At 46.0% G+C, this 22,299-nt stretch overlaps 2 protein-coding genes across 4 annotated transcripts in view; one reads left to right on the forward strand and one right to left on the reverse strand.

Moving 5' to 3' along the window:
* On the forward strand, window positions 1-6,071 carry SH3BGRL3 (SH3 domain binding glutamate rich protein like 3). Its single transcript, XM_083512054.1, has 3 exons — window positions 1-1,172; window positions 2,010-2,177; window positions 5,162-6,071. The coding sequence occupies exons 1-3, from the start codon at window positions 1,125-1,127 to the stop codon at window positions 5,225-5,227; spliced, it is 282 nt and encodes a 93-aa protein (XP_083368180.1). The 5' UTR covers window positions 1-1,124; the 3' UTR covers window positions 5,228-6,071.
* UBXN11 (UBX domain protein 11) overlaps window positions 5,948-22,299 on the reverse strand; it is a 26,130-nt gene continuing 9,778 nt past the window's right edge. For 2 of the 3 annotated variants that reach the window (XM_083511970.1, XM_083511971.1), the window contains exons 9-15: window positions 21,881-22,092; window positions 16,778-16,855; window positions 13,348-13,471; window positions 11,899-12,002; window positions 11,116-11,183; window positions 10,336-10,482; window positions 5,948-9,276 (exon numbers count right to left, since the gene is read on the reverse strand). In XM_083511970.1, the coding sequence (XP_083368096.1) occupies window positions 9,117-9,276; window positions 10,336-10,482; window positions 11,116-11,183; window positions 11,899-12,002; window positions 13,348-13,471; window positions 16,778-16,855; window positions 21,881-22,092 (893 nt within the window). In that variant the 3' untranslated portion in view covers window positions 5,948-9,116. The remainder of the gene's footprint in view (window positions 9,277-10,335; window positions 10,483-11,115; window positions 11,184-11,898; window positions 12,003-13,347; window positions 13,472-16,777; window positions 16,856-21,880; window positions 22,093-22,299) is intronic. The other variant, XM_083511972.1, reaches the window with a different exon arrangement.

Genomic DNA, 22,299 nt, shown 5'->3' on the forward strand with positions numbered 1-22,299 from the left:
AGTGCCTTTATCCTGGACTTCTTTGAGTTTTACCTCTGCCACACTTCGCCTTCGCCCTGCCTTGCTACCCTCCCATTTCATGAGTAATAGACTAATCCAATTTGGCACTAATTTATTGTATTCATACCATTTTCTCTGTGAGGAACCTTTGGCCCTCCAGGTGTTACTGAAAGTATACCTTCCATCATCCCTGCCTGGTGGCCATGCTTGCTGGTCTAAGTAATGCTAACACAATGAAATAACAAGATGTTATTTTGTTGCTCAAGCAAACCCACATATCGGGTGTGGGTGTACAGAAATGTACATGCTGGCAGTGCTAGAGTTGTTATATTAGCAGGGGTAGTATTACACAGAAAACAAATTATTAGCTGAGTAAATACTAATATGTGTATGAATTCCGAGGCAAACTTGTTGCCATATTTTATGCATCATAAAAGGTGTTCTCTTTCTCAAAGCAGGGAGTGTCTCTTTCCACGATGGCGTTTGCCAGCTGGAATTTTTATGAGCACTTTTATCCCTGCTTGTAGAGTTCATTCTTCCTTGATTAACTGGGGAAGCTTTTTAAGTCGAGCTTTTAAACCAATTAAACGTTTCTTCCTTACTGATAAAGGACCGATACAATGTAGTTCATGGACCATAAACTATACTTTAGTGGAAAGTAAAGGTTGGTATTTTCAACTTTCTGCTGTCCAACAATGCACGGTCGATGGTGGTAAACCTCAGGCTGCGCGTTCTTTCCTCGGGAGCAAGTCTGCGCGCGAAGGGGCTTCCTTCCAAGTTAAGACTTCCAGGACCAGCAGCAAGTGGACCGTGAAAGATCTACAGAGACACACACTCCTCCTGAGAGCCTTTGGGCTGAGGCTCCGCGCCTCCTGAAGGAAACCGAGTCCCAATCCAATGCATGGGGACAACGAGCGACCCGCCTCCCAAGCATCGCCTGGCGGCCGGATCGCAGACTATCCGCCCCGCATGCCCGCGGCTGTAGACCCCATTGGCCTCCGCGATCACATGCTGGGCGGGGCTGGGAAGGAAGCAGATTCCCTCTCCACCCCTTTCCTCCGCTTCCTTCCAGGCACCCACCCAGCAGCCAAAGCAGAGAGGGAGCGGCGACAAAGCCCAGCATCATGGCCAGCCTCACGGTCTACAGCACCTCGGTGACAGGCTCCAGAGAGGTGAGTGGCGCGCCAGGGAAGGTGAGCTGCCTCGCTTCTCCCCCGCCCTCCTGGCACTCCGAGGCGGAGCTTTTCCGCCATCCCTCTGCAGCGTGCGCTCCCCTTTCTTGCTCCCTCTCCCTTCCCCGCCCCCATGCAGCTGGCTGCCTTTTCAACCCTCCCGTCCTCCCGCTTGAATTCAGCCCCCCGTTTCTTGCTCCCTCCCTTCTAGCTCCCTAGACGGGCTTCTCTTCCATAGGGGATTCTTTCTCTATCCAGATGCTACAGTCATCTTGTTTTCTCCCCCCCAAACCCCGCGGATGATCTATGAGAAACCGGAGGGGAATCCAAACTGGGAGCCCCTCCAGTTCTCTGATGGCGGAACGAACCAGAATGAGAGGTCCAGATCTCCCTTCCCATTTGAAAGAGGATTTCTCCACGCAGCCCAGTGTCTTCCTTGAACAACACAACGCCAGGCTGTTGGGAGTTGTAGTCCAGAACATCTGGAGGGGACCAGTTTTTTCTAGAGGTGGCTCCTCCCTTCCAGATGCAGTCTGAAGCAGCAGCTCCCTCCCCCCGCATTTCTGAAGCGGCCCTGCCCTCTCCTTGATGCCTAGAATCCTGCCAGCGCTGGCATTTGTACCTACTGGGCTTGGTCTGTATTTGGAGAGAAGTGGAACCTCCTCCCTCACAAAGCATGGCTGGTCTCGCAATCCCTGCCTCTGGCTCTTTGTTTTGCATTGAGCAATATGAGCAGGCTGTGTTCCCATGTGTGACCTTCTTCCCTATGTATCAAATCCCAGAACAGGGCAATTAATCTCTCACTCACCCCCCCCTCCCCCTTTGTGTGTTCTGCAGATCAAATCTCAGCAGAGCGAAGTGACCAGGATCTTGGATGGAAAGAACATCAAATACACCCTGGTGGATATCTCCCAGGATAATGCCCTGCGGGACGAAATGAGGGCCAAATCGGGCAACCCAAAAGCCATCCCTCCCCAGATATTCAATGGGGACCATTACTGTGGGGTGAGTGGTTGGTGCAGAAAAAGTTATTTTGCTCCTTGGTCAAGGCTAGTAGTGAAGAGAAGAGTTGGCTGTTCACAAGAGGTGTGACTGGTGTGCCCCCCCCCCCGGACAAATTCTAATATATAACTCTAGATCTGAAACCTGTAAGACCGTTCATATATTTAATGGCCTTCAAGAGTCCTTTAGTTTGAAGCCTTGAATGCAGAGGATTGAACCTGGGACCTTCTGCATGCAAGGCCAATGCTCTGACACTGAGCTATATGTGTAAACTTGTTGCCCTGCCCATTTTTTCTTCCGGCCCTCAATCTGAAAAGATCACACGTACACACAAACACACACAAACGTGGCTTAATGGATGCCTACCCTGGTTTATGTACAAGGTTCTTTATGGCCCTATGCATGAGTTGCACTTACAGCTTTTAAAGGCAAGGCCTGCTTTGTCATTCTAGCCCTATTGTAGTCTGTCCATGGTTATGCCCTAGCAGGCTGTGCTGGCTGGTAGGATGGAAGGCAGGGAGACTAACACTAGGTGGGGCTAGAGACCAGTGACAGGCAGAGCCCCCACCCCATGTCTGGTTGTAAGTAAGAATGCGGCAGGCAGGTAGGGCTGGCTGGCTGGCTGAGGGCAGGCTAGTGTTGATGGGGTGGTGCCCCATATGCCTGAATGGACCTAATTGGATTTGTGGGTAATGCATGTATAATGCTCAGGTGTGAGTTGGGTTATATGTGAGTCTCGTGCTTTTTTCTATTCATTGGTGTAAATGCTCACTGCAAAAATTACAAATGTAGTATATGAGCAGTCACGTATTATTTTAGAGATTTGCAAGTTGACCAACATTTGAGCTTTTGGGCTCCTTCCCCCCAGATGGGCTTTTTTGAATGTCCCTTGGGTGAAAAGCCTACCCTGGCTATTTGTGGACATTTGTGTACTTAAAATGGCATTTGCTATTATTATGACATCCCTGGGGTGCTGCTCTTTTGAGGTGACATGCCGTTGCTACCTGACATCTTGGGAGCAAGCAAAGGTTCGTGCCCTCCTTTTGTCATCAGCTGCTTGTTGCAAAGTGCTTCGGAATGTGTGGCGAGCAGCAGGTTAAGTCAGGAAATAAACGTGAATCAGAGGCAATGTGCCTCTGAAGACCAGCTGCTGGGAATTACAAACGGAAAGAGTTGCTGTTGCACTTGGGTCTATTTGTAGCTATCCCGTAGCCATCTAGTTGACCAACAGGGCCCCTTTTGAATCAGAGCTAGGCTAAACTGTGTTTTTTAATTGTAGATAGGTAGCCGTGTTGGTCTGCCATAGTCAAAATAAAAAAAATTCCTTCCAGTAGCACCTTAAAGACCAACTAAGTTAGTTCTTGGTATGAGCTTTCGTGTGCATGCACACTTCTTCTTTTTAATATTAAAACAAAACTTTGTTCTTGAGCCTCTTCTAGGTAGATATGTCAGTGGACTGCTAACTGTGCCCTCCCTGTCTGGAATAGATCTTGGGATCATAAGGATCCTCTTTCTCCTCCCCACCTTGAGGATTCCCTGATATGACAGGGAAGCTGTGGGCCTCCAGAGGTTACTGAACCTCCCATCAGCTCCAGCCAGCCTACTCAGTGGCCAGGGATGATGATAGCTGTATTTGCATTCCAAATGGATCACTTCCCAACCTCCTAAGTCCTTGTCAGCCCTATCCTGGCCACAGGTTCTCCAGCCTCAAGGTATGGGGAGCCTCTATAAATGGAAACAAGACTGCTGCAGACAGTGCTTGGTTCTCCTTCATTGGAGGTGCCAAAGGACCATCTATCAGCCTGTGTTGTCCCATCCCAAGGCTATAATTCCCTGCCATGTTAACAACACCCAGAAGTGACAGATTCCAGATCAGAAGTCATTTCCTGTGTCACTTGTGAAAGCTCCCTTTGTAATACCCAGCTAATAGGAAGCCTTGTATGGTGAAAAGGGGCTTTTCAGCCATGAGCCACCCATAAGGATTGTGTCATATATATCATTAAATAAGCTTCACCCTCTCTGTCTGGGGACAGATTTCCAGCGTGGTACCTGGGCCAAGTTCTGAATGACTTTTATGCTTTAGGACTGGGGGGTGAGAGAGATTTGAAAGAGAGTTGCTTTCTGTTGGACGGTTTTTTGAAAACTCTGAAGCCAAGGTGCTTGATTCTGTGGTTATCCTCCCTCCGCAACCCTTGTTCCTGACCACACACCAGTGCTCGCTTAGTCTCTGGGTCACTTCATCTGTTCTAAACTCTGCCTGTCTTTACTGACAGGAAGTGATGTCCATTGTTTACAGCAACCACTTTTTCTGAAACAAAATTTTAATAATGAGCCTCTGGTTAACTGTGGTCCCAACTCTTTCTGCTTCTGATGAGCCTCTTGAGTGTGTGAGCAGGTTGCAGAATGGAGCAAGCTAAATTTGGGAGCACAGAGGCTTCTTCGGTGGTTGGTGCAGGATTCCTCATACAACTCTCTTGACTTTTGTTTGAGTACTCTGTTCAAAGGCTTCCTGTGTCATGTTCCTGTGCCTTGATGAGAAAAGAGTTTTGAGCTTCTTGCCCTAGTAGCAAGAAACTCAACAACTGCACTATACATTTAAAGCAGTATCATACCACTTTAGACAGGTATGATGACTCCCCCCCAAGAATCCTGGGAACTGTAATTTGTTAAGGGTGCAGAGTGTTGTTAGGAGACCCCCATTCCCCTCTGAGGGCCACAATTCCCAGAGTGGTTTAAGCATCAATCCCCTCCTCCCAGGGAACTCTGGGAATTGTAGCTCTGGGGAAATAAGTGGTCTAACAATTCACAGCATCCTTAACTAACTACAGCTCCCAGGATTCTTTGGGGGGAAGCCGTGACTATTCATAGTGGCATGATACTTCTTTATAGTGCAGATGGGGCCTCAGAGGCTCCTAGCTTTCTATTACATATTGCCTTATTATTGATTCTGTATCTGAGTTTTGTTTCTTGCTTCTCCCATCCGGCAGGACTACGAACTGTTTGTGGAAGCAGTGGAACAGAAGACCCTGCAGGAGTTCCTCAAGCTAGCCTGAGCATGCTTTGTTCCTTGCCCCTTGACCCTCTGCCCTACCCCAAACCTGGACTTTGCATTCCAAATGGATCACTACCCAACCTCCTATGTCCTTGTCAGCCCCAGCCTGGCCCTGTGTGACCAGACACCTCTCCAGCTCCCTTCCATTGCCTGCTTCCCTCTCAGCATGGTCAAAAAGAAAAACACTTTGCACATTCCTTTGAATGCTGCTGGGCCTTGCTCCTCGTGCCTCTGTGGATGAGAAATCTACCAGTCAAGGACATTGGAAAGCAGAGCTTTCCCCAAACCTCCTCCCCCCACCCCTTGTGCCGAGCCTGCCCTTGAGATAAGAACAAGGGGAGGCGTTGCCTCTTGTCTTATAACCAGTTGCAAATGCTGGCTTCCACACTTCCTCTTTCATTCCTACCCAGGAAATGAGAGCAGCAGCCGTCTGCTATAATTAATATTACTTTGTTATATACCAATGCAAAAGTACTGCACAAGATGATGCGCTGAAATTTCATTTTCTGACAGAGAGATGGGGTCGGGTTGTACGTGTGTCTTAAAAATTACTTCAGTGCAGCTCAGACTCTCCTAGGAAAAGCGGTTTCCAAGAGGATGGTGAGAGCAGATCTTGTACTCCATTAGTGTGTTCCCACCCCAACTCATATGGGACGTATATAGAATGCTAGGTCTGTTCTTGCATCAGCTGTTTCACACTTTTTCTTTTTTTAAAAAAACCAACAACTGGCTTTTTGCAAATATGGACCAAGTGCATTTTCAGGTTTTTTTTCCTTGCTAAAAGCAAAATTTGTAAAAATGGCCATCTCATTTGAGATGCTATTAAATGTTGCTAAAAACCTCAACTGTGGCTTTGTGTGTATCTTTAACTGGAAGATAAAAGTTGAGCACCATCCTGATTATTGATTCAGAAATCCATTTTCCAGCCTTCCTAATAGCTGGGTTGATCACATTTACTATTCCTCAGCACAAAACGATTTGTTCCTGGACCAAGCGTTGGACAGGTTGCAGAGCCCTGTAGGCTATATTGAGATGGTTTGAGCACAGTTGCATCAAATACCCATAAATTTCTCAAATAGTATCCTTGCACCCTTCCTCAATAACTGAAGTGGATGTATCACAAAAGCGTAAATTGCAAAGACTTGTGCACTGAACCCAGGATTGTTTTGCCGTGGCTGTATGATGGGAGCTGTGGCATCACTGAATTGTTTCTAGTTACAGTCAGGTTGTCTCTAGGAAGGAGGCTTGGTTGCGATTTGTCTATTTAGTGGCAAGATTGATTCATTCATTGTGTGGGGTTACCTGCCAGTGAAAACAATACCATGCAGAAGGTGCTAGTAGGGAAAAATGCCCTTGATAGTGATCACCAAGAAGAGGCCCTTAACTCATCATGCACTACTTCTTTAAGTGGAGTTCCCCTCACCTCCCACAGAGGAAGGCAGTAAGCTGGTGTAAAATGTCAGCTTACTCATTTGAGCTCTTCTTAATTTGAGACTGCAAATGGGAACTGCAACAAAATGTTGCAGTGTGTGTTCCTTATGCTCAGGGTGCCAACCAGCCAGCATGCTCTTTTCCGGGATATGCCTTCATGTTCCCACCTTCCCCAGGCTTTATGTTTTTTATTCTTCCCCATCAATCATTCAGCATTCAGTGCTCAGTACTCAAGAGTGGTTTAACAATTGGTCCCTCTCCAGAGGGAAGGAACTCTGGAAGCTAGCCTTGTGAGGGGAATAGCAGCCTCCTAGTAACTCTCAGCACCTTTAGCAAACCACAGTTCCCAGGATTCTTTAGGGGAAGCCCTGGCAGTATAAAGTGGCAGGATACAGCTTTAAATATATAGTGCAGATGGGCCTAAGTCTGGCAGGAAAGTAGTCCTCATCTCCCAGTTTGGCACCAAGGAGGGGAGATTGGGGTCTTGTTTCTGTATTGGTGCTAGGCTGTGGAGACTCAGGACAAAGCTTCAAATCAGAAGAGGCAGAGTTTTACAATGAGCACAAATAACTGAGATTTGTGGACCTCCTGGGCATTGGTGATTTTAGGGGTGAGAGGTGCTGTGTTATGCAGAGGGAAAGCCAGATGCATTGGCGTTCCTGTTGAAAAGGTGCAGATCACCCAAACTTTGGACATCTCTCCTTGTGGCATGCAACCAGTAACAATTAAGTAGATAAGGCAGTCATGGATTAGTAAGCACTAAGAACCAATTTAACAGGTCAGAAAAAGCATCTGGTGTCGTCACAGAACAGTACAACTTCATAACTTGGGCACAATTAAGAAGGTGGGGAAGAAGAGGAATTGGATATGCTTGAGTCCTTCCTCCATGTCAAAAAAAGGCTGAGCCCATTCAGTACACCACTTTTTAGCAGAATTGTGGCTTAATAATTATTTTAAAACCCTTCTCTGGTCAGCTAATTTTCTGGAGGAAGGGAGGTTTTAACATGGACTGATCACTGAAACATGCAACTTCCATCCCAGAAGGCGTAGGGAATGACACCCTGAAACATGGCTGTCAAGGCCCTCTTTACTGAACAACTACAAAGATCAGTTAGGGGGTGGGAGAACTCGCTACCTAATATTGCAAGCCTTGGGCAAACAGGGAAACAATAACAAGGGACATTGTATTGAACAAGGTGGGTTGCTGTTAAGGTGGTCAGCTTTGCATATAACTCGCCAGAGGAAGAGAAACTAACTGTGTTTTGTTGTGGCCTCAAAAGAGACCTGCTAGAGGTAATTTCTCCCCCACACTGGCTGGTTTTTAACTGCAGGACATCCATGTTTGGCCATAGCCAGAGTGTATGTGTGGGGAACCTAGTCCCTCCAGCATTTGCTGAACTACAGCTCCCATAATCCCTGACCACTGGCTAGACTTACTGGGGCTGGTGGGAGTTGTAGTTCAGCAATATCCAGGGGGACAAAGACTCCCCACTCCTGCCAAAGACAAGAGATGGGCTGCTCTGGTACTGCATCCACGCTATGTGGTGGTGGGGAGGCACTTCTCACTAAGCTTTGGGGCATTACACACAGTGTATGGGCTGGCTGAAGTTGGGACTCCCTGTTTAGCCTCTTGCACAGGGGAAAAGAAGCTTATATGTGGCTGAGTTGCCTTTGTGGCCACACAAAGTTCAATGGTTGGGTGCACAGGTCCTTTTCAGCTTCAGGAAAGGCAAAAAATGTTCATTTCCCTTTCCCATTAGAACTAGTGGAGAACCATGGGCCTTTCTGATGTTGCTGAACCATAACTCCTATCAGCCTCAGCAAGTGGCCAGGGATGATGGGAATTACAGTTCAGTAATATCTGGAGAGCTGAAGTTTCTGCACCCCTGCATTAGATGAATTAACAGGCTTGCATCACAGGTGCCCCTAACCCCACCAACTAGTTGGTAAACCCCATTTTTTAGTCCCTTGTAGGCTAAAGGAACAGGGTGGGTGCTATCAAGCACATGGTGTGCACCAGTGCATGGTCTGGGACTTGGCGCTCATTTGGTGATGCAGCAGCTTAGAAAAGGGAAACTTCATGCTAGCACCAGTAGCCCAACTGTGTGCTCTTTCTTGGAGTGAGGGTTTGGTGTTTCTGATGAGAGCTCTACAAGGGCCAGAGTCTCTTCATCCATCTGAGGCTAATGATAACCTAGACCTGGGGCTAAGCCCCACTCAAGCTGGTAACAAAGGGAGGGTCTATGCCCCGTATTCCAACTACACCCCAACCCCGGCTTTCTCCTTTGACTGAAGTGCTGAGAATAGCCGCAAAGGTTGGAGCTTGGGTAAGTGGAAAAGTCAGTCCTTCCCTGTTTCTCTGACTAGAGGATGTCATTTTTGCACAGCTCTCCTGAAGAAGGCACACTACTCCCTAGCTGAGTGGCAGCCAAGCCTGATGAATCATCCACTGTAAACCATTACACTTGTTGCCCTTGTGATTTGGTTGACGGGGCCCTTTTCTGCAGCCGAAGGGAGGCATTGGGGACCAGCCCACACTCCTCCAGCGTCATGAAGTTGTTGTTATACACTCGATAAGGAAAAGTGCTGATGATCTCGTAAGGTTCCATTTCTTCTCCCCTAGGAATGAGCAGAATAGTGCTTGTAAGTAAGCTGATTTGGAATTTTACATTCAAATGCAAATAATTTGTTTAATGCAAAAATTTAAAATTTGAATACACCTTTTGAATAATTGTTTTAAATTTATCGGCATCTTTGTTGCTTTGGCTTTGGGAGGCATTTCAGAAACTATGCTATGTCACCACAGGACCTAGACAATAATACCACTGGAAGATTCTCTAAGGAAAAGACAGCAGAACACCACACTTCAATTTATTCTCTAGAGAGGCTCCTTACATTCAAGAATGAATATTCTTTGCATGATCCCTAGTACCTCTACATCTGAGCAATGCAGCTTACCCTGTTTCCTGTGGTCATAACAATCTCTGTGGGTTCAACCACACATACTGGGCATGGAATGAACAGTGCCTATGGCACGATTTTCCAGGATCCTCACTACTACTATCCCTTGGCAGTAGTCCTACCTGCTTTGATGGTATCATGACCCCAACCAAAATTTATACAAGAGCAATGCCAAAGTGGAAGAAGCTGACGTGGTATGTGATCTCACAGGCACTTTTATTTATTCCTTGTACAAACTCCACTATGGAGTTGTGGCAGAAACTGGAGAACTCAGCAGAGGTCAAAACCAGAAGGAAATAAGGGCAGATAGGAGTAGGATACACAATGGTGAAAAATTAACTGGAAGGTGAGCAAGGAACCTAGATGCCTGTATGATGGGATAGATCAACTCCCCCAAAGCCAAGGGATCTTTCCTACCTTGTCCCTCCCCAATAACCTGAAAGTCAATCATAACCCCGAAAGTGTTTATTATTTGCCCTTCGCCCCCAAACATTTACTCCCCATATTGCATTGCAGAGGCTTGGTCCTCCCAGATTCTAGGTGGGAGATCAATCTGAATAAATTGGCAACATTAAGCAAAAACACACACTTTCCCCCTATCTGTTTATAGTGAGCACAGACTTTAGTTGCTGATGTTAGTTACAGAATCAGGAGTTTAAGGTCCAGAAACCTTAAACTCTACAAAAGATTATCTGCTAGAATGCTCCCTGTTACTACCTGCTCTGGGCAAGATGCTGGCGCAGGTCTCCGATGGTCTCGGTGAATGGCATCTTGATGATATAGGTCTTCTCCCCATTCTCTGACTTTATCCGAAGAGTTGCGACATTGGGGTTGGAGGCCTTCTTTTTTTCATTCCCTTCCAACCTGAAGATCAGAAAAGCTGGTTAGAGAAGGGACAATGCTTTCTTTGAAGAGGGTGGGGAAACCTTCCCAGGTTGACGAGCCCCATCTGCCCCTCATTTCCCTCAACAGAACATGCAGAAACTTGTTTGACCCATATGGGGTATTAAGGAAGGAGCAGTATGTCTGGTGGGGGACAGTTTGTGCAGTAGTTTGACCGCCTTTGGTGCACTCAGTTCTCACCTGTGGCTCCTAGAAGCTGACAGTGGCCAAACCCCAGGAAGTGGCTTCAACTGGCCAGCTAAACCAAGTGAAGGTAGCTGATGGGTCTTAAACCCTCAAGGAATCAGGTGAGTAAGGGACTTGTCTGTCCCCTGTCAAAGGTGAATTATGAGAACCCAAATCACATACTTCCCAATGCAGCTCTGAATAAAGGGCATCAGCGTGAAAGAAAGTGCTACAGTGGCCCTCCAGATGCTGCTGGACTCCAACTCACATCAGCCCCAACCAGCGTGGCCAGTTGTCAGGGAGGATGGGAGTTGTAGTCTAGCAACATCTGAAGTGCTGCAGGTTCCCCCTCCTGCACTACAGCGTGAGGAGACTGCACGATGCCACAGCCATTAATGTGAAGAGAGGAAATTGCCTTTTCTTTTTTACCTCTTCTTCATTGCTGTAATACTAGGGGTCTCCACCACAATCACTTCGTGGCTTTTTCCACCTGAGCCCTGGAACCAAAGGAGGAAATCTGTGTCAAAATCTGACTGTCCTGAGAAATGTAAACAGAATCAGCTGCCCTGCTCATCTCAGCACATCCAAACATAGTGATGAAGCAAAGTTGTCTTTTGTTGTACTGTTAAGAACTGAAGGGTTTGGTCCTGGGTCCTTGGCTATTAATTAAAACTTCCAAACTCAGCTCATACTCCAAGCTCAGAGTCTGGGGAAGCTGCCCATGGGCTGGCAACCCTTAATCTAACCACTACACCACACCACACTAGCTTGATGGCACTATCTGAATGCCAATAATATATAGCCTTTGGGGAAGTGAGAAGATGACCATATGAACCCCAATTTCCTGTCCTTCTGATACTTGGGACTAGAGATGTGCTTTCCCCCCTAACCTTGGCTACCATGTCAGCATTGATTCTCAAAACGAAGGCAGAAGGGGAACAATTATCATTGTGTATCATTTGTGCTGGGCTTTAGGTGGACAAGGAAGGAGACCCTAAAAGGGGAGGTATTCCACATGTGCATCCTATATTCTTTTGGCACATCCTGGTCATGAAATTAAATTCTGGTAGGGAGAAGGATTCTAGGTAGGGATATGGTACCTAAGCCCATACTGCTGCAAAGTATTGGCTATTAGCAGAAGTGCTGACCAGAAGAAGGAACCCCAGAATCAAACCCCATTACATGGAGGCTGGAGAAGGAGTTCCATCCTACCTGGAGGGTTTTTTTAATTTCTCCTCGGATATCGATCACTTGCCCATCTTGAATCCGTGACTTTGGAAGCTTATTCAAAAACTGCTCCATGGTGAGCTTAGGACCTGCCATAACAGAGGATTGTGGGAGTAAATGCTTTAGTACGGGGTGCCCAAACTTTTTTCAGAGAGGGCCAGATTTGATGAAGTGGGCCGACCAAAGTTGTTGAGATGTGTTTTTTTTAGGGTTGAGGTTGTTGAGCTTTTTTTTTTTGGATTTTACCCCAAGAAAGAAACTGCCACGGGGGCTGGATTAAACCATTCAGGGGGCATTTTAAACCATTTTAGGCCCCCAAAATGGACTTTGGATATGCCTGGTTTAGCAGATAGGCAAAGAAAGAGCCCTAGGCATAGCTCTGGGACTTTGCACTAAGATCTTGCCATCCAGTGGCTGCAGAAGTGAGAGACAATTACTCTCTGCTTGCCAGCCACGAAAAGAAAGAGCTGCAAGCCATTTGCCCTGAAACTGAAGACAGCTGACCAAAGCACAGCCCATCTCTGCCACCAGCCAGAGTGCTACTTCTCATCAGGTAAGTAAGCCAGCAAGGGGAGATCAGCCTAGTATACAGTCAATATAAATGCCTGTTTCACAGCTCATCCCTCCTTTCTGGCATTGGCAGACAGGATCTTCTTCCTCTGTCTTTGTCCTCTATTCCACTCTCTTTTCTTGGTCATTTTCATTTGGGAGCCTGAGGGTTGGGCCTGCGTCTTGTTCTGATTTAGTTACAGTGCCTGCCATCAGCTCTGAATTGTACCTTTTACGGATGTAAGCCACTTTGGAAACCACTCTTTGTCTCACCCCCACCCCAGTGCAGCATGTTACACTATTTTTGTTGTTAGTAGTAGTATATACATTGTTTTTTCATTCATTCATTTTTAGTAATTGAATTCTTTCCAAAAAGCCTTTCTGAAGCTCTTCTTGTCAAGATGTTTGACTGGTGGGGGAAAACAAAAGGTCCTTTCCATCACAAGCAGCATATAACACAAAATGTCATTCAACACAATGCCAAAAGTTTTGTCATACATGAAATGGAGCCATGATTAACTGAGTGGTTGTAAGAAAATAATGAGATAAGTTGAGGACCAGAATTTTAAAACACTGAATGACACACACACACACACACACACAGAGAGAGAGAGAGAGAGAGAGAGAGAGAGAGAGAGAGAGAGAGAGATTAAAGGAAATCAAACAAAGAAGAACAAGGATATAGGAGACTGCCTTATAGTGAGTCAGACCAATGGTCCATCAGTACTGTCTATTCTGATTGGCAGCAGCTATGCAGCAGAGAGGGAACCGTTCCCAGCTCTACCTAGAGATGCTGGGGATTGAACCTGAGACCTTCTGCATGCCAGGCAAATACTGCTGCTGAGTTAGGGTCCTTCCTACACTCACCATTAACCACCATCTCACCTGGTATCTCATTTGTCTCCTTTAATCCGCTTGGTCTGGCAAGGCCAATGACGTGGCCCTGGCCTGGAAAACTTTTGTGCTGCAGCCTCCTCTCCTGAAATACGGTGTCTCTCTTGTCGGTGACCTATGGAAGAGACCCGTATTGCTATTCAGTGCCCTACCTAACCCCAAACTCCAGAGTTCAGTGTTAGGCAAGGAAGTGTTAGTAAATGTTGGCAGCAGTGACAAATGGAGGATGGAAGAGAAGTCATCCTTTCCTTGTGCAGAAACTGCAAAACAAATGATCAGTCAGCAGGGATGCCTCAACCTGATCAGCAGGACAGTTGCCACAGTGGCACTGCCTATCAAGCTGGCAATGCTTGATCAAAACTCAATAAGAGAGGTGGAGAGAGGTGGGTCAAAAAAGGTTCACTCAAAGCAAAACATTCAGGGTTGTATTCAAATCTAGTCCTACTCACGAGTAGACTGGGATGTCTAAGTAGTGTCCAGTAATTTCAAGAGATTACTCTGAGTAAAACTTAGGTTGGATGCAACCCTCGGCTGGGAGCCACCACAAGCAAGGCCTTTTCTGCAGCCATCATAAACCAATGTGTTTGTGTGAGGAGTCTCAATGATGCAAGATGTGCCACCGCCTCTACCAGACCAGCTGCTGTATAAAAGAAAAGAGGGTCCCACCCCTTGTTCTTTCCTTCTATCAGAAAAGCTATATGAATCTAATCGGAGAGCCACCACTTAAAATCCAGAAGCAAACTCAGGGTCAGTTTATGCAATCCACAAAATCAAGTGGCAGCTCATTTCCAGGCTGCCCCAATCTGGGCTATGGGAAGAAGAAGTGGGTTGCATATTTGAAACATTATCCTAGAAAAAGAAAGAAACACACACATATAGAAAAAACACTGCACGTGCTCTGAAAATAAGCATGGTGGGAGAAAGGCTTCTGGTTATCCTGCTACATAATGCGTTACTTTCCTTTGTGCTGTGAATTTTCTCCCATGACACACAGACATTCCCTCTGGCAACCCAGCATAGTATCGTACAAAAATACATCACTACTTGGTTCTATAACTATCTCTCAGAAACTAGAAGGTGAGAGCAAATGGGAAACAAGAAAGGTATATGAAGCCAAAGAGGCCCAGCTGTCACGTGTTCTGGATCTCTAACTGTATGATCCTCTGGAGACGATCCTCTGCCCCAGCTAACATTTGGACCCTGCGGCTTGTGCACTCTTCCCTGCTTGAGTCTAACTGACTGTTCAGTTCTGGCAATCCCCACACTTCACCTGCAAAAGGAAAGGGAGCAGGTGCTTCCCTTCAGCAGCCTCATGGGGGCTGGTTTCAGAAACCCCAGACCACATTTCCTTGTTCTTGTTCTTTTCTCTTTTATGTAAAACATTTTCCACTCATCTATGAATAATGAGAACAAAGAAACACAGTTTCCTCCACCTACTTACGAATAATGGGCAAGAAAGCAATACACTTTCCTCCCACCTGTTTGGAAGAAACTGCTCCAGTTGCCTCCAAACAAAGCAAACACACCATCTTAATAAGTCACTTCTGCTGACAAGGATCAGACAAATGCTGTATCAGTAGTTCCACCCGAATACACTACTCTAGAAAGTTAAAAATAGTTTATTGATAAATGACTTCCTCATTTCCCTTCTTTCTCTAAAACAGAAGGGCACAGCAATCCCATGGAAGGTGGTAGGGGTGGGAGAAGAGACTATGGCCCCACTTTATTAGGGAGCACCCCTGGGCTAGCACTGGCCTGGTCAAAGGATGGGTGGCAGTCCCTCTCTGTTTTCTTTTTCTCCCCCCCCCCATTCCTGCTGCAACTGGTTTCAATGGAAAAGGAAATAACTACACCAGCTTCAAGAGTGTAGTATTACTTCCTAGTCAAGGGCATGTTCAGGGAACAAAAGGCCTTGTATCCTGTGAAGCTAGGGCCTCCCACAATCTGCCTCCAGCACACACCCTTTCCTCAGTTGCATCAGAGCATTAATAGAGTGGGACGTGGGTGGCGCTGTGGTCTAAACCACTGAGCCTCTTGGGCTTGCCAATCAGAAGGTTGGCGGTTTGAATCCCCACAGATGGGGGTGAGCTCCCATTGCTCTGCCCCAGCTCCTGCCAGTTTGAAAGCACACCAGTGCAAGTAGATAAATAGGTACCGCTGCGGCAGGAAGGTAAACAGCGTTTCTATGCACTCTGGTTTCCGTCCTGGTGTCCCGTTGGGCCAGAAGCAGTTTAGTCCTGCTGGCCACATGACCCGGAAAGCTGTCTGTGGACAAACGCTGGCTCCCTCAGCCTGAAAGCGAGATGAGCACTGCAAGCCCATAGTCACCTTTGACTGGACTTAATCATCCAGGGATCCTTTACCTTTTACCTAGTGTAGTTTCCATGGCTCCCCCAAGAAGGTCTCCAATGGCAGACCTTCTCTACTCGCAGACCTCCCTCTCTGTAGTCAGAGAGGGAGGTCCACAACATCCAATGACCATTCGGGGAGCTTAGTATGGCCCCCTAATCAGTTCGGTTTTACCACAAGTGATATATTTAATCCTCTTCTAATCAATTCTCAATAGATAAAGCAGCAACTTTCCAGTCACATGCTTTTTCGAACTTCGCTGTTTATAGCAAGTTAATCTCTAATTCTTTACTTGCCTTGTATAATATTGGGCATAATCTAAAAGAAGAATTTGTGTACAACAGGAGATCATTTATTATCACAGTTTCAACTTTCCATAAAGCAAACACAACTTGGGGACAAGCCTACCAAATATGATAACCACTTTCAGGCACTGTCATTTTGCAGAACATAACATATTTCTTAATTTGTGGTAACTTGCACCTGTATGCTTTTCATCATCTCTGACCATTGATCATGCTTGCTGGGGCTGATGGGAGCTGGAGTCCAATAACATCTGGGGATCCACAGGTTCCCCACCTCTTGTCTAACATTTTCTGGCTTTTTGGTCTGCCCTTTTCTCAGAGATCATGTCCTATTATTCTTCCCATTTGCCTGAGAGCTCTCTTCTCCCACTCCTCATCCTTTCTTGGGTCTCAAAATGAAACACAGACTCATTTTCTCCAGAGAATGTTCATCCACACAGTCAGTGATAATCTATTACTGCACACAGAACAACCAATGATGATCGCAGAAAATATATTTTTTTTAAAGGAGGGAATCTCCATTTTTAAGAACTGAAAAGTGTTCCAGTATTTTAAGCAAAAAGCACTCTTAGTTCCTCATATATAGAACAATCAGTTCCTGAAAGAGGAAAAAACATTATAACTGCTAGAGTAAAGAGAGGTTCTCAGTTCTGCTTAAACAATGGAGCTGCTCTAACTTCAGACCACATTTTTGATAAGCAAATGAAACTTCTGCAAACGAAGAACTCAATAAACAAGAAGCTGTAGGAGAGCAGGGGGTGGCATACCTGAAATGGGATACCATCTGGGTAACGCTTCTGCAGCTCAGAAGGGAAGTAACCGTCCATGATATCTCGTAGGAGTTGCTGAAACCACAAGCAGGGCCCACATGTCAGATTTTTCTCTATACTGAGGGTGGTAGTGCCCCTAAACATTTTTTGGTTCTGGGGACCAGTTTAAGACACTATCACGAGAACCACAAAATACAAATTTCACAGATGAACAACTGGTGATGCTCAGAACACTGAAACAACTGAAAAACCTACAGCCCCCTCAGAATTAAAATGAATCAAGATAAAAATGGAAAAAGGAACCAACCAAACAGCCAGAAAAGAACATGCCAAAAAAGCTTGAAATAAAATAAAATAAAATTTTGAAGTAAAAATAAACACTGGGAGGAACAGAGGCTTTGGCAGGTGCTAAGAGAGGAGGAGGGCAGGGTTAAGGGTGCAATAGCACCCACATGAACCACAGTAGAGGCCCCAGGGCTGTCTTGTGATTGAACAACCACAATAAGCTGTCCAGATAAAGGAATACCTCTCATTTATTTCAATTTACAGAATACTCTCTTACCAGAGCTGGAGGTGAAACAAAAAATGCACATAAAGAAATGTAAATGTGCCAACAACCTCCATTTCACCAATCCAATTCTGACTGCAAAATATTAAATATGAAAGAGAAATTGTAGCTCAAATTCAAAACAGTTCAGGGACGAGAAACCCACAATAAGGAAGAAGCAGACTACAATTTTGGGAGGCAGCTCTGAGTGCCCAGTCTTGGTGAGCATGAGCCCACAGCAGCATCTGGTGGCAGCAATTCTGGCAGTGGTCTGTAGCAGGTAGCAAGAGCAGGGAACTGACAGGCAGATCAGAGCCACAACCTTCAGAACCTTGGACAGGTCTTAGGGGATAGACCACTTGCTCCAAGGACTGCTGGTGCTATCTGAGCTATAGCCCTTGGGCCTGAGTGTAGGTACAAACCAGGTCGTACCAGCCCTTTGCTCTGGATGCCTCCTTGATTTCATTCTCCACCTCAAGATGACCCAGCACATTTTAGTCAAGAGGGTGATAGGTTTTAAAGAGACAGTCCTCTGCCTGGAGCCTGACACTCCGTTACCTCTGCCTGTTGTGGTGACCAGGCTTGGAGGTACATTTGAGACTAGGTTGCTGGTGTCTGGCCTTGGAGCTGCAGCCACTGGGGGTCAGTGGCTCAAACATTTCAGATTTGGGCATGCCTGGCTTAGAAGGGCCTTGATGGCAGAACTCAGATTACGTCAGGGCCCCAATCAATGCTTCCTGGTTCAGCTATCTACTCTCCCCAAGTCAGTGTTCAGGGTGCTGCTGGCAGTCTGGGTCATAACACTGTCGGGTTTCACTTCCTCCTCCTTGGGGTACAACCACAAAGCTGAGCATATTTCCCTATCCTCACACCATCAACTGGGGTTGGTTAATGCTGAGAATAATGATACCAGGATACAGCAAAGGTTATGGGATGGTGGTCAGGGGGAACTCAATACAGGGCTGCCATTTGGGGAGGCGGGCAGCCTTCTATTTCATATTGTGGGGACCCATCCTTAGATCTGGAGGTATCTCCAGACAGCTTTCCTTTCTAGCAGGTGTCAAACACAACATCTAAATCTCACTGCATGTCCTTGTCAGTTATCTAATATCACTGAATACTGATATCAAATATTCAGGGAACAGCCAGGGAACATTTTACATCATAATGCTCAGAAAATAATTTTGAAGATCATTTTGAAGAGCAAATTAGTTTTCGGTTTACTCAGCTCATTTTCCTTATTCCATTTATCATTACCACCACCACAAGGGTTAATTGTTGTTACCCCATCTTTACAGATGCAGCATGGAAGCCACTGAGATCTGCCCAAGACCATACAATGAGCCTATTATGAAAAGTCAGATTTGAAGCCAGGCCCACATCCAGCACTCTGCTTACAGACCTCCCTGGCTTCCACATAGCTCACCTATACCATTCAGATCTTTGTAAAGTGAAAACACTTGCATATAGACCAAGCTAGGTACTAGGGTATGATCTAAAGGCACATGGCCCAGTTACCTTGCAGAAGCTAAGCCATCTGGCCTGGTCAGGTTGCAGATGAGACACTGTTTGGGTACCCTACATGTGGCTCTATGACACAGTCCCACACAGTGCAAGTCTGAAAGTTGTGTAAACTGGAGTACAGCCTGAAGTCTCTTAAAAATAAGTACATTCTCCCAAAAGAGGGTGTGAGTCACTAGACTCCATGTCTTCCCTTCACAGGGACTGAGACTTAAGCTTAAACTTTCTCTTCAGCCATAAGAACTATCAACTTTTTTTTTTTTTTTTAAGGAAAAGCAAGCTTTTTTCAGGCATCTGCTAGAAAAGAACCTGCACCCTTTTCACCACAGGTTTCTCCTGGTAAAAAATTGTAGAGACTGGGCAGTTACAAAACTGAGTGTTCAAAAATACACAGTACTGCTTTTTAAAAATGTTCAGCCAATAGTTGACTCATTCACTGGGAGGAAAGTCTGGCAACCTGCTTGCTGCTGCAAACCATCTCTGCGGGGGCTGAAGAAGGACGTTCAAAATTCAAGGATTTACATGTGGTGAAGAGTCCAGCAGCTTGCTCATTATGCGTAGGGCGCTGCAATGGCCACAAACAGAAAGGTCCCATGTGTGAGTTATATAGGACAACTTTCAAACAGTTGCAGAGGCAGCAGGTGGGACTTTGTGCTTGAGGACGGAAGTTGGAATGGTTTCAAAGTCAGAAGCAGAACAGCCCTGTGCTCATTCTTGCTTTCCGTTACTTCCTCCTTAACTTGTAACTCATTTCTAGAATGATGGCCACAGTAAGCATGATGGGGGCACTTCTTTCAGGTTGAAACTGTGCCAATCGCATACACAGGGAGGGATGCGAGATACAATTTTCAAGTAAAAACCCCAGAGAAAGGGGTTGTGGCAAGGGCAGACCACAGGCAGGAGAGGGTACTGCACTCACCCCCCTCATTTCCCTTTTGCTCACCCAACCCATCTTTCTGTGTGATTTGTGAATATATTCAAGCAGCACATAGAAATGCTGCTAACATGGGCCTGAAGAGCCTTGGTAGCATCTTTCAAGGAGGCACATATCATGTTTCTGAAGGAGCGCCTTAGATCAGGGCAGGATGACTCCTGGATTCTGTAGTCTACCTTTTTCTTTTTTTAAAAATGAGATGAACCTCATGGTTCAATCACACATTTTAAATTTATAAAGCAAGAGTGCATGCTCCAGATCTGTGTTCAGTGACCCTGACTATGCACTCCCACTTAAGAACGTAAGATACTGTTCAAGATCCAGCCAAAGTCTATCTAGCCCAACATTATTTGCAAGAATCTCAGCATCCAGCTGCTACTAAGCGACCCACTGGAAGTGGGCCAACGGGCCACAGTATACTTCCTGCCCACTCCAGCCTAATAGCACAATTCCCTTGGGAGAGACTGAATTCTCATTTCTTGTCTCTTCATGGACAGATGCTAAATAGTTTCTCTTATTTCAAGATCACTATGAATACTCGTCCTGGCAGTCCTTTCCTCTGCCCTCTGCAGTGGAAAGGGAATTGGGTTATGCTGCAGCTCTGAATCTTTATTTGCTTCCTTCACCATGTCCCTACCCTGCAAGGTTCAATACCTTCCTTCTCTTTTATCTCTTCCCTGCTATACTCTTCCTGCCCCAGCCCCTAATTCTTCATGATTTACTGGTCAGTTCCAGGGGTGGAGAACCTTTTCAGCTTGACAGCCGCATTCCCTTCTGAGCAATCTTCTGAGGGCCACGTGTCAGTGCTGGGTGGGGCCAGAGGCAAAAGTGGGCAGGGCATGAAATATAAATTTCATCATTTGTACAGGAGACCAGTTTCAACACACACTCCCAAAGCCCTCTCTATTCTCCATCCAGGCATTGGAGTTCATGGACACATTCCAGCACAGCAAAAACACTTGGGGTGTGTGTGTGTGAAGAAGGGCCAGTGAGCAGTGTGGCCTAGGGACAGAGTGTGTGGTCTGGGAGAGTTCTGACAGCCAGATAGGGAAGCCTAGAAGACAGCATTTGGCCCTTGGGCCTGAGATGGCCTATCCCATGTTTACCCAGATTATGATTTTGTAGAAGCCACTGATTCTGGTTTGTTAGGATTTAGGTGATCAGATTCCCCATTTAGCCAATAAGCTGGAGTCTGAGAGAAAGCAAACTTTAGTAGCCTACCACTGCACCATCCCCCTGAGCTCCTGAAAATTGTGGTGCATACAGATGTATGTGCAAGCATAAGGCAGCATATATTTTTTTCTACTGCAAAAAGAGCTTGGCTGTCATCATCCCCACCTCACATCAGAGGCGGATTTAGGGGAGCACAACAAGTTCGCCCACATTGGGTGCCAAGCCAAGAGGGCTCCACAGGGGGAGCTGCAACAATGGTAAATAATGGATGGCAAGAGGCAGGAGGTGCCGAATTTTGGCATTGCACAGGGTGTCACTGAAATGTTAAAGCCCAAAATCCGTCACATTACATAGGTATTGCATCTGAATCCAGTTATGGTTATTCTCATTTTCCCCTCACCCATGCCTCAGGCAGGCTTTCGTTTTTTAAAAAGGTCAAGCACCTTGCAAAAGCATCAATTTGGTCTATGCTTGTGCCAAATTATTACTATTGTTACAAGTCAATCATTTTTAGACAAGAAAAACTGCTGCAGAGAGTGGGAGATGTGCTTTCATGATGTCGGCCAATCAGCACTATGCACAGCCAGCTTCTGCTAGAAACTAGCAGAACCAGTCAAAGCTCTGAGCACTAGCCTTCAGAGAAGATTGCACCCGTCCAAAGTGAATGAGTGCAATTCCACTGAACCTTGACTGCCCTAATTATGCATAACTGTATATAATCTCATCGTCTTATCAGGCTTCTTACGAGAAAATGGAAGGAGTCATAAATGCTATAACTTATTTCTGGGCAGAAAGCAGGGATTTTGTGCTATCAGGAAACACACACAAGAATGTCTGCTTTGTCATCATGTAGCCATTGCTATGGGTACACCTGCCAGCCAACCAGACAGTTGGTGATTAAATTTCTTTAAGTATTGATTCATACCTGTGTGGAAGGTTCTTCATATGACCGGAAAGGCCCTTTGAACATGACAATCCCATTTTGATAGAAGGTGAGGGGGATTGAGTCCAGCTGCTTCAGCCTAGCACCCCCTGCCGTGTGCTCGATTTGGGACATGCCTTCCCCAGCCAAAGCATTTAAATCTTTCAGATTTGCAAAAATTAAATCAAAATTGGTTTCTGAAACGATGGATTCACCTATGACAAAAGGAGGAGAAATGACTAAGGGGAAGGGAAACTCTCAACACTGCATTTTAACTGCAAAATCTTTTCCAGCATCAAGAAAAGCAATTTCCGTGACAAAGTAATAGAGGAATATTGTCAATAGGACAATATTTCAACTATTAGTGTTGGATTACATAGGGTGGTATCCAATGCACTTGCTCTGTTAGTGCAAGGACTTAG

This window comes from Podarcis liolepis (assembly GCF_965112155.1).
Source record: "Podarcis liolepis genome assembly, chromosome: 7".
In the NCBI taxonomy this organism is placed as follows: domain Eukaryota; kingdom Metazoa; phylum Chordata; class Lepidosauria; order Squamata; family Lacertidae; genus Podarcis; species Podarcis liolepis.